Source organism: Mustela nigripes, chromosome 2, assembly GCF_022355385.1.
Source record: "Mustela nigripes isolate SB6536 chromosome 2, MUSNIG.SB6536, whole genome shotgun sequence".
Classification (NCBI taxonomy): domain Eukaryota; kingdom Metazoa; phylum Chordata; class Mammalia; order Carnivora; family Mustelidae; genus Mustela; species Mustela nigripes.
The window spans coordinates 190,909,440-190,922,361 of NC_081558.1; the positions used below are offsets into that span (position 1 = coordinate 190,909,440).

At 36.5% G+C, this 12,922-nt stretch overlaps 1 protein-coding gene across 1 annotated transcript in view; it reads right to left on the reverse strand.

Moving 5' to 3' along the window:
- SAMSN1 (SAM domain, SH3 domain and nuclear localization signals 1) overlaps positions 1-12,922 on the reverse strand; it is a 140,389-nt gene that overhangs the window by 83,721 nt on the left and 43,746 nt on the right. The window contains 2 exon segments of the mRNA XM_059388378.1: positions 250-602; positions 2,286-2,412. Of these exon segments, the coding sequence (XP_059244361.1) occupies positions 250-602; positions 2,286-2,412 (480 nt within the window).

The window sequence follows — 12,922 nt, forward strand, 5'->3', positions numbered from 1 at the left end:
TCTAAAAAATATTGTGCAGTAGATTATTTGAACACAAGGTGCACACACACATACACACACATAGATACACACGTAACATGATAGCAAAAGTCACGAGAGCTGCATTGCTTTTTGGAAAGACAACTCTAGTTCTAGAAACTTTTTTGACACTGATAAATTTGACTGACTAGCATATTCATTATCTGTTTCCTTCCTGCTGGTAAAAACATTCAGATGAGGCGATACATTTCTTTTCATTTACAAACTTACCCAAGAGTGTGGGAGATCCATATCTGTATAAGAAGACTTCAGTTGTGGGTGGTGAGGGCAGCGGAAACAGTTGTTCCAGGGTCCAATTTGGGCAATTGGGAAATCAACACATGTCCAGAGAGGGTTTTCTGGAAACGGCTTCCAGCTGTTCCACATCTGAACTTCACCTTCGTTGGGGGATAACATTTCTGCTGAATTGCATCCAGTTGAAGCGCTGGATCTAGCCCGTGATGCAGAAATAGAATCCCATCCAATCTCCATTTCTTCCTTTCCTCTTGTGCTAACATTACTAATTTTCTTTTCTTGGTATCTGGCTAATTTCATACAGGAAATCAATGTTTCATCTTCATCTTCTGAATGACAAAGAAAAATAAGAAGTAAGTCAAATGATTTTGCACAGGTAGAAATTATGCCTATTATATTTCCTTTTATATAGTAGAAACGAACACCACAGGATAAAACAGGAAATCATTTAATTTCACAAAATAATTTACAATTGCAACTTTTTTTTAATAATTTTTTTAAAAGATTTTATTTATTTATTTGACACAGAGAGAGATCACAAGTTGGCAGAGAAGCAGGCAGAGAGAGAGGGGGAAGAAGACTCCCCGCTGAGTAGAGATCCTGATGTGGGACTTGATCCCAAGACCCTGAGATCATGACCTGAGCTGAAGGCAGAGGCTTAACCCACTGAGCCACCCAGGCACCCCTACAATTGCAATTCTTTAAAGAGTAATCTTTTGTATAGTAAATGATTTGTTTTGTAAAGACAGGTTTACCTCAAAGATTTTGAAGCTGTATATAATGATTAAATTCAATTTGACTACAATGACCGAAAATCACATACAAATAGTATACTGAAAGATATTTAAGAAAAATACAAATTTTAAAAAATCCCTATATATATTAACATAATATGGTGTGCTTATATTCTTACATATTTTTTTAATTTTTTGAGGTAATGTGTATAGAGAGCATCATAAGGAAGTAAATGAAATATTCTCCTTTCATAAGAAAATGAAATCTCAGTGGACATGGGCTGAAATCCTATTGGCATTCTAATTTTTTTCTAATATCAATCTATAAAGAGATTTATGTATACAGTGTTTGTCACAACCTGGTGGTAGGTATTAAGGAGGGCACACATTGCATGGAGCACTGAGTGTCATACGTAAATAATGAATCATGGAACACTACATCAAAAACTAATGATAGGGCGCCTGGGTGGCTCAGTGGGTTAAGCCTCTGCCTTCGGCTCATGTCATGATCCCAGGGCCCTGGGATTGAGCCCAGCATTGGGCTCTCTGCTCAGCAGGGAGTCTGCTTCCCCCCGCCCCCCTGCCTGCCTCTCTGCCTACTTGTGATTTCTCTGTCAAATAAATAAATAAATAAATAAGTCTTTAAAAAAACAACCAAACAAAAACAAACTAATGATGTATTGTATGATGACTAACATAACACAATTACAAAAAAATAAATGAACATCTGAGTTGTATGACATGCCATTTTGCCACGCTCAAGTCAAAATTGAAAGATACCATTTCCTTTGGCCAAAGAATGGGGACAGTGGACGGTGCTGACCCTGACTATCTCTTTCTCCCACTCTGTCCCAGAGTCTGGTCTTGAAGGGAAGGAGATACGAGGTATATAAAGGAAAATTCAGAAGTAGGGTAAGGATATATCTGTTTCACAAATAAGTTGGTAATTTTTTTTTTAAAGATTTTATTTATTTATTTGACAGAGAGAGAAATCACAAGCAGATGGAGAGGCAGGCAGAGAGAGAGAGAGGGAAGCAGGCTCCCTGCTGAGCAGAGAGCCCGATGTGGGATTCCATCCCAGGACCCTGAGATCATGATCTGAGCCGAAGGCAGCGGCTTAACCCACTGAGCCACCCAGGCGCCCCAAAAGTTGGTAATTTAAAACCCCTCAACTTTTAATGATTATTCTACGGCCTTATCAAAATGGCCTTCATTTCCTATGCACTACCCCAGTTCTTTCTCGAAGAATGTCTAGCAGCATTCTGACTGCTTACTTACGGAGATTTACGAAGGCAGGTTTCATCTCCTTCAGACTGGGGGCCCTGGCTTTCTTGGCCCAGACTCGTTTCTGTAGTCTCTTGAACGTCCCCGTTGATTCCATTAGGTCACCGCCTGATTTTACGGCCTAGCACAAACACAGCTCAAGGTAAAGACAAATTCTTCTTCACAAAAGATTAAATATAAAATGTGTCAAGATCATAAATGTGGGAAAATTCATAATGTGACCTTAAAGCCTGCTGGGACAATTTTAAGCAATAATTTGAAAGCAGACCATTTTTTGGTCTCAAACTTGTAAAATATATTACAACTGACCAGTCATACTAAAGCAGGGTGTTGCTTTACCTTTTTTTTTTTTTTTTTTTTTTTTTTAACTTCAGCATGCTGCAAAATGGATTGAATCTGGAGCCATCTAAAAATGAGTCGCCCATGCTCAATGTGAAATAGTGGAAAGGAACAAGGTCTTTGCAGGGTAACAAAGAAGGAACGAGAGGTTTAAAGTTGCTTCTTGACAGTGTGGGAACAGACTGAGGGAGGCAAAAAAGCAAAAGTCAGAGATTTTCATTTTTCCTTGTGGAAATTTCCGATAAAACAGCATTTTATTTCAAGTACGAAATGTTTTCAAATAAAATCCTTTTCTTTATTCTAGCCTTTTGCATTTTAGAAGATAGACACTGAGAAAAAAAACAAAACAAAACAAAACAAAAAAAAAAACATCCAGGGCATTCTATATTATGTTTTAGTACCTAAGTGTCACTGGTTTATTATAGCAAAAAGAATGGATAGAAGAATTAATACTGCTTAATGACTCAGATTTCTCTGAAAGATATAGAAACACTTCCCACTAGCTTAAGTTGGCAAATTTGTACTCACACTGCTTTTACTTACTCTATTTAGGATAGCTTACTCTTAACAATTTCAAAATATTGTGGAAATTAATACTTTATGTGTTAAGTTGAATACTAATTGGTAAAATAGTTGTATCCTGTGCTGTTGACTAGATATCAGGTAATACATAGAGGAATACTTTTCATCCAGAAATCTCTGGACGCCGACCTATTTCTTCTTATGGTTTTGCCTCATTTTTTCATTGAAGAGCTGAGAAATGACATCCGAATAAATACCGTAATTTTCAAAAGGTGAATGACATGCTTCCTCATTACTGTTTGAATGAGATACACTGATAATAGTGCTCTCCAATCCTTTGAGAGAAACTAAGCCCAAAGAAATGTTTGCGAGAGGGGATCTCGGGCACACAAACATTTCCAATCATTATTTTCAGCACTGATTCTTGGTCTTGAAGAATAACTTTGAGCAACCAGTATAAACTTGATGTTGTGTCTCTGCATAAAAGCACCTAAATAGGAAATGTGACGTTTTGTCAGAGCAAGCCAGACCTGTTTGCCTTAAATAAATGGGAAAATATTGAAATCATTTTCATCTTCCAGGGAGGCTGGTGATGAGATTTTCTTAGATATGCAAAAATCTTCCCTCTCTCTCCAAATGTCATACTCAGCTATGTCATACAATTTCTATGGCTATTTATTTTTGTATTATTTTCTTCTGTATTCCTTTTCAGTATTTTCTGACTTACTTGGTTTCCTAGGCTCTGTAACTCAAGACGAGTCATTTTCTCACCTTGAGGCCCTTCCAGAAATAATAAGCTGACATGGCACAACCATTGAGCACGATAATTTTCTTTGTTGTACTTCTTTCGTATGGCAACCTCCTCCTATCACTGCCGATGCTTAATTGCTCCGTTGAAACACTGAAATCAGAAATTGCCTTCTCCTTCTGCCTTCTTTGTGAAAATGACTCTCACTTGATACGGAGAAATGTGCTACAGACCAGGATAACTGAATTTCATATTAATGATGTGCCCCTAGGAGGAATGAAAGCTTTTGTATAATGTCTAAATTCATATAAGTGAGAGCTCATGGCCCAGAGGTGTTAAAACAAACTGACCTCTCATTATTTTGTTCAAACTGTATTACAGTCTTTTCAAAGCAGAGACTCATTAACTTTTGTATCTTTAATCACTCACAGATCTTTGAGTTAATAGAGATCAATCTATTGCGTTTTATTCCCTTTTGAATCCCATATATCTAGGATAGTACCTGGCTTGTTAAGTCTTTGCTGAATGTAAATACACTCTTGAGTTCGTACGTATGTTTTATCCACCAAAGGGCTTATCCATAGTAAAAGTTTTACTCTAGACTATTTTCTTTTTTTTTCTTTTATTATTATTTTAAAAGATATTATTTATTTATTTGATAGAGATAGCAAGAGAGGGAACACAAGCATGGGGGAGCTAGAGAGGGAGAAGCAGGCTCCCCACTGAGTGGGGAGCCCGATGTGGGGCTGGATCTCAGGACCCTGGGATCATGAGCTGAGCTGAAGGCGATGCTTAACCAACTGAGCTACCTGGGTGCCCTAAGCATACTACTTTCTAATAGCAAAATATTTCCTAAAAACCTTCTCTTGCTATTAAGGTAGTACATACCTGAGGGATGAAAGTTAAAGTAAATATTATAATAAGACACAATAGAATCATTAAGATGATCTAATTAAAAAAGAACCCTTTAAAAAATAAAAATAAATCCTTTAGAATATTTTCAAAATTATAATGTTATTCACCAGAGTCTCCTAATGTGTTACCTGTGTATTTGTGCTGAATTTGATTAAAACTTATAATAATGTACCTTTTAATTTCTAGATGTTTTCTAAGAAGACTGACTCATAAATTGAACTCACCGTTCAACCAATCAACAAACTTTTATTGAACACCCCACTGTATGTCAGGCACTATCACAATTCTTTTTCTTTCTTTCTTTCTTTTTTTAACTATCACACATTCTGAGGCTATGGCATTGAACAAGTAAAATGAGACCCCTGCTTTCATACGGTCTACATTCCAGAGGGAAGTCGCATACCATAAACATATAATCACATACAGAAGCAAGAAAATCTGACATCTGCTACTCTAACAATTAGCAGCATGACTGAGTGTGGATGGGGGAGGTTACTAATTTACATTAAGTGATGAGGGGTGGTTTCTCTAAGGATACAGAAGCCCAGGCCTGAATTATAAGGAACCGGATGTAAAGATATGGTGTTTGCTTTGAATTCAGTGCATGGCCAGAGAGGCTATTTCCGGCCCTAAGATTTGAAGGACAGAGAAGGTTGAGCTCATCGAAAAGCAGGGGGAAGAGAACTCCTGTGAGGCTCTGTCTTGTGCAGAGGTTCTAAAGCTGAAGGTCCTGGAAGAATTCTCAGCATGCCCAAGGAAGAGAACAGAGGGAAGAATGTGGAAAATCAGCCAGAAACCTGAAGAGAGGCCTCCAAGGACGCTTTTGTAGAACAGGTTGAGGAACATGTATTTGTTCTAATCAGGGAGTGACATACTTGGTTTCCATTTGATTCTTCTTGCCTTTTTATTGAATTTTGATCATCTTACTTTTTAAAGGACTTTCTCCCAAAACATTCAAATATGCGCTGATCTTATCTATCTTTAATTCACAATCTTTTATTTACCACTCTTTCTTCTCCCTTTCCTGGGCATATTTCTCAGAAAGTTCATTGTGTGTGCTTCCCTTAATTCCTCTAATTCTCAGCCTTTCAACTCGGTTCACACATCTGTCAATCAGCTTTTGCTTCTACTATTCCATTCAGACTGCTTTTGTTTTCCAATGAACCATTTCAAACTCCATTACTGCTTGATATGCAGCAAGATTGACCATGATGGTCTGCAGGAAGCACTTTATTTTCTTGGCTTCTCTGGTTTTCCTTTCACCCTTTCTGGCCATTCTTTCTCTAACTCCTATATGCTGATAACTCCTTTTCTATCAAGACAAAATGCTTCAATTCCTTTATAACTAACTCTGGGCCCTCATCTAATATTACCATCATTCTTTTCTCACTTACACATACGCGTACGCGCGCGCATGCGCGCGCACACACACACACACAGACTCCATTTAATGCCACTTACATGCTGATGGATGCCCAATTTATTTCTCCAAGGTTTTCATCAGAGCTTCAGACTCAAATATGCCACTGTCTACCTAAAACGACTTCTGGGCACTATCAAGACTGAACTCTATACCCGCAAACATGATTCTCTTCTGGGCTTCTTCCACTTAGTGAATGCCATCTTCATCTACCCTCATGCACATTCTATAAATCAGATTATCACCTTTGCCACATACCTCTCCATTACTAAATTTGGTCTAGTCCCATTACTGAGTTTGGTTTGTCCTCCAGAATACATCTTGAACTTGTTTCTTTTTCACCATTTCCCTTATTACCACCCTATTTTAATCTTCTCATTGAGGGGCACCTGGATGGCTCAGTGGGTTAAAGCCTCTGCCTTCGGCTCAGGTCATGATCCCAGGATCCTGAGATAGAGCCCTGCATCGGGCTCTCTGCTCAGCAGGGAGCCTGCTTCCTCGTCCCTCTCTGCCTGCCTCTCTGCTGACTTGTGCTGTCTGTCAAATAAATAAATAAAATCTTAAAAAAAAAAAAAAAAACTTCTCTCATTAAAACTACTGCGAAATCTCTAAATGGTTTTCTTTTTACTTTTGCCTTTCTTCGGTTGATTCACAATATATGCTAGAGTTCTCTTTGAAAGATGTAAATCTTATGATATTACTATCTTGCTTAAGTTACTGCAAAATTTCCCAGTTTTCTTTAAATAAAATCCCAAATACTTGATGGGGTCTATAACACCTATGCTCTAGACTCTCTTCATACTCACAAGGTGATGACTTTTAGATTACCAATCTCCAGAGCACTTTTTTTCCTCCGTGTTTTTATGTGTGCTGCTCTCTCAGCCTGGAATGCTTATTCTCATTCTCCTAAACCGGTTAATTCCTACTCACCCCTGGGGCTTCATCCTAAATGTCGTTTTTTCGGACAGCTCTTTCCTGACTCCCAAGTCCAAATTAGGTTCCCATTTTTTACCTTCTTGGCTTTCACCACAACTTCAGATTTATATTTTTGTGTCATTGGTTAAACATCTTCTTTCCCCATAGACTCTAAACTGAAGGAAGGCAGAAACCATAACCTTCCATATAGGTCCCATGAAGTATCCTTAGTACCTATAATATTCTTGACAGTTGGTACTCTATATTAATTAGAAGTAATGATACAAAATGTATTAGAAGTAATGATATAAAATGATTAGTTAGAAGTAATAATACAAAATGAATGAATGAATGGGGACTTGATCTGGTAATGATGTGAAAAACAGAATTAGGGATTGAGAATGAGAGGAGAGAAAATTATTGTGTTTAGTTTACTTAAAATTTCTTTCCAATAAAATGACAATTATATATGAATATAAATTAAATATTTTTCATATGTATATTTTACTACATATATACCATCTTTCATATATAATGTGACCTTATCCTTTAGTTCATTTCACTCACCTTCCTTAAATAATGTAAAAATTTTGTTAGAAGTGTTAAATTAAATATACCTCACTTTCTGACACTTTGCTTGACTATTAGGATGATAGAATAATTTTTAGAAAATAGCATCAATGAATTATTGAATTGGAATAGTCCTACAACCATATTTTATGAGCTGGGGTGAAACTTATTGGACATCTAGTCTACCAGCCTATTTAAAAAATGAGAAAACCAGAGAAGCTAAGTGGCTTACCCAGAGAAAGATAATTCATTAATAATAGAGCAAGGATGAGAATCAAGTATTCTGACTTTTAATCCAATGTCCTTTCTCACAAGATTTTTAGAAGCCAGCATAATTGCTAGTTACCTAGGAATGACAGCCACATTAAGACCAATCAAATCCAGGGTTTTGATTTATATATTAAATATGCTTCTCCAATAGAGGATGAGTATCAGATAAACACTCATATTTATAGGCTTATTCTCTTTCATATATATATGAAATGTGTGTGTGTATGTGTATATATATATATACATATATATATACATATATATATATACACAGATATGAAAATATATTTTCATATCTCCCCTTTCATATATATATGAATGTAAAAAGATATTTTTTATTTTTCTTATTTATATATGATTTACTCATATACATATTTACTCAAATACATGAATATATATACCTCATTGACACACATACATCTTCTTTCCCATATATATTTCACTATTCGGGAATTTAATTTTTTTCCAATGGTATCCCTTTTCTTTCACACAGGAGAATCTTAGTCTTACGGAAACTAACTAAATCCAGGTCACCTAACTGTCTGAATTGTGTACTCTTTATCCCACTAATGAAAAGGAAGTTGGAAAGTAACATGATAGACTTTGCATGAAGTATAATCATTTCCCTTTGTTCTTCTGTTCTTCTGAATTAGAAAACTGTTCTTTTCTTGTGACCTCTTAAACAAGTATTCAAATAGAAAAAGCCTGTTCACTTGATGTCTGTTTCACATAATTTTTTCAACAGGAGATACAGAGATGTTTTCAAATTAATATCTTGGTTTATGTTAAAGAAAGCCTATAATGAACTCCCTGAAATGAAACCTCAGATAGTTTCATGTGTTTTGCATTGACAGTTTTTCTGAGTTTCAAACTCTTCTGACTCTTCACTTAATTACTAAAGATTTACCAATTTTAGGCTTTAGAAATAACTTTTTAATGCTCACAATACACTGTTAAGTGAAAAATCAGTATGCAAATTTGTATAAAAAGTACAAACACCACTCTAAGTGGCTTTTTCCCTCTCTTTAAATACTCTGCATTTTCCAAGTTTTCTACAATGAACATATATTATTCCTATAATTAGAAGAAATTCTATAATTTAAAAATATGTTTAGAATACAGGTTTTTATAATCAAACCTATTTCTTCCAAGCAGACCAGAAGTACCCAGCTTTTGTACTGTGAATTTTTCCCAGCCACTTGACAAGAAGGATACCCAGGGACTGGATAAAAATGAGGAAATTTATTTTCATGGTAAAACAAAATAATTAGCTTTAAATGCTGAGATTATTAAAACCCCAAAGCTGTATATCCATTCTCTTCTATATAAAAGGGACTACTCTTTATGACTTAAAACATACTCCAAAAAGATAATCTGTAAGGTGACAAAGATCAGTTAACATTGTAGTAACTCAATGGCAGTAATAAAACCAAAAGAATTAAGAACTAGAATCAATCAATGCAACCTACGAAAACAAGTCTCATTTCAGTGAATTATTTTAATGCTTTCTTGGAACTAAAACTAACTAAAAAGACAATTTGAAAAGAATTAATTTATATAAATGAATTGATTGAAAAAATAACTGGTGGAAAAATTGCCATGTTGATGTTGGTTATTCTTATATCATTATAATTATAAAATTTATTATTTTTTCAGTAATAGAAATTAAAATTAAACAAACACTGGACCAATACTTAAAATAAGGTTAAGCATAATTTTAAAGAAGGCCACTGAGCAGGCAATTGAATGAATGAATGAATGAATGAATGAAATAGAATATATTCTCCTAGAAGACTTATAAAATATTTATTTATTCATTCAACACACATTTACTGAGCACCTAATCTGTGGGAGATAGAAAGGAGAATAAGCTATTTTGTCTGCTTTGCGATGTTCATTGCTTAGTATAATTGATTAAAAACCAAACTTAACAGTAGTCTGTTCCTGTGCCTGCTCTCTCCACTAAAAGGATGAGTTTGGGGGGCTCCAGAGTGATTTTACACATCTCAAACCTGGTCTTTAATATGTCAATAAATATATCTGAAATGAACAGTTGGAGGGGGGCACACGGGTGGCTCTGTCAGTTAAGTGTTATGATCTCAGGTTATGATCTCCTCCGGCTCCGGCTATGATCTCAGGATTCTGGATTCCACCTGTAATTTGGGAGTCTGGTTCTCCCTCTTCCTCTGCCCCTCCCCACTCCTGCTCTCTTACTCACTCTCTCTCTCAAATAAATAAAATCTTTCTTTTTTTTTTTTTTTTAAAGATTTTATTTATTTATTTGACAGGGAGAGACACAGCGAGAGCAGGAACACAAGCAGGGGAAGTGGGAGAGGGAGAAGCAGGCTTCCCTCCAAGCAGGGAGCCTGAAGCGGGGCTCCCTCCCAAGGACCTGAGCCGAAGGCAGACACGTAACAACTGAGCCATCCACGTGCCCCAATAAATAAAATCTTTAAAAAAAAAAAAAAAACCCAAACATCTGGAGGAAAAGGTTAATGTGTGTCATGTGAGAAGTACAAATAAAATGTGATGGTTATTCACAGGAGAGAAGATTGCATAAGGTAATGTGGGGAAGGGAAAAGCACTTGCCTAGAGGATTAAGACACATTTGAACAGTGTAATTTAGCATGTCTAACAAAGCCTTTTATGTAACAGTCTTATCCCACTATATAAATACAAATCACCTACTCAAGTTCTAATACAGGTTTCTGGCTCCTTTTGCTTCCTCTCAAGTAGATTTTGGTGTTTGCAATTCTGTCTTGGAATAATGCATCACACAGACTCTATTTTCCATGGCACCAGGAAGTTACAACTCGATGGTCATCTTTCCCCCACTTCGGTATGGAGGAGCCAAGACTGCTGTTTGCTCATTTACCCATATGTTGGGGTCACTCTTCTAGAAGACACTTGCAAAGTCAGCTGGGAGCTGCCTGGATTACACAAGTCAGAGACTACTTCCCGTGTAATATCCTCTGCTCTCAAATTTGGAAGAAGTTTCTAGAACAGTTCGTAAGACTGCTTCTCTTTTTGGGTACATCCTCTAGCTGACCCAAAAAATGTGCACAGTAGGAAATCTGAGTGCCAGCATACAAATTAATTAATCTTTATTAAGCGTCTACTAGAGTCCTAGCATACAACAAGCTATGGATGTAGGAAATAACATAGGAAAAAAAGAATACAAACATTGTATATAGGAGCTATAATTTAATCTATACAATAAATGAATAATGATCTGGTTTGATAGAACCAGCCCTGGTCTGCAGACGCGTGGCTACCTTACTGAGACACTCTGCTTTGTGACGAGCCACGTGAACTTGAGCAAGCCACTGCGCACCTCTGGGCTTCAATAAAATAAGCCTGATCACAGGAATTCTTTGTTTGTCTAACAAGTTTAGGGACATTACACTAGATAACTGTCTCATTTTTGTTATTTACACCCGACTGCTGGACCTCAGAAGAATATCAAGGGAAAAGTAAGAATGGGCTACTAATAACCACATATTTAAATTAGAATTCCAACAAGTTTCTGTGCTCATCTAGCCCAATACCTTACTTTGAAAAGGAAGTGGTAGCTCTGGGTCTCTTGATCTGGTTCCTTGATTCGGTTTCTAATTAAGTTATTTCTTAGTCCTTCCAAATGCATAGCTTTACTATCACCTGGGAAGTCCTTTTTGTATTTATCAAGATTCAGGGTTTTTTTTTTTTTTTTTCCTTACAGCTCTTTGATATTTAACTAGTTATTAAAAACTTAGAAGGCATGGGACCACGAAGGGCAGAGTACAGTAATTTTTCAGGAAACAGAAGTCATATTTAAACAGTACCTTTTCATCACCTCTTCCTACCTAGAATAGCTCTCATCCCTTAGGCAAAAAACTACTGTTGAGAAGAAAACTATTGTAGAAACTTAGATGTTAACATGTTAATTATCTTTGGGAAGAGAGTCCTGTGAATGGAGATACCTGGAAACGATCATATTTGCACCTATATAACGAAACAAGATTTACTGAAGGTACTCATTTCCACAGAATCTGCAAGTATTTATATTACATTTTAGGAAATAATAATCAAATAAATCAGTCTAATTTAGTTAGCCATGGTCCCAAAAGCAAGTCTGAAAAAATAATTGTAAAGAGGGCTTAGTTGGTTCAGATCTCTGTCCTTCATTATCAGGTACATACTACAAGATGTGTGGATGTCTATGAGTGCCCTGGAAATTTTCCATACCTCCTAAAACCTGTCCTTCCCCTGAACTTCTGTTTAGCAATGGCCCAACCAGGGAAGGAGGATGGTTAAGGTGATCTGAGGATTTCAATATGGTAAGAGAAAGTCGATACACTTTTTAACACTATAAAATTTTCCTTATCTCACAAGAAATTGCTGAATTTGGGGGAACATTTTCACATTAAAAACTCATTCTTCTTTAGAGGTACTGCTTTATGCTTAAGTCAGAAAGCTTCTCGATAAGTATGAGTCTTTTATGTTCTCTAAAAACACTTCCATGTGACAAATGCAATAAAGAACTATAGAAAATAATGCTCACTGTATCAAAATTATTGGGAAACAGAAAAAACAGTTAAATAGTATTATTTGGGGAGAAGTTTCCTTCCATTTCATAGGCAGCAGGTTTTACATGTTTTTGGTAATGAGATGGACTCCAGTATTAGAAGTTTACCCTCTTGGTCACCTGGGTGGCTCAGTGGGTTAAAGCCTCTGCCTTCAGCTCAGGTCATGATCCCAGGGCCCTGGGATTGCTCAGCAGGGAGCCTGCTTCCCCCTCACTCTCTGCCTGCCTCTCTGCCTACTTGTGCTCTCTCTCTCTGTCAAAATAAGTAAATAAAATCTTTAAAAAAAAGTTTACTTGGGGTGCCTGGGTGGCTCAGTGGGTTAAAGCCTCTGCCTTTGGCTCACGTCATGATCCCAGGGTCCTGGGAT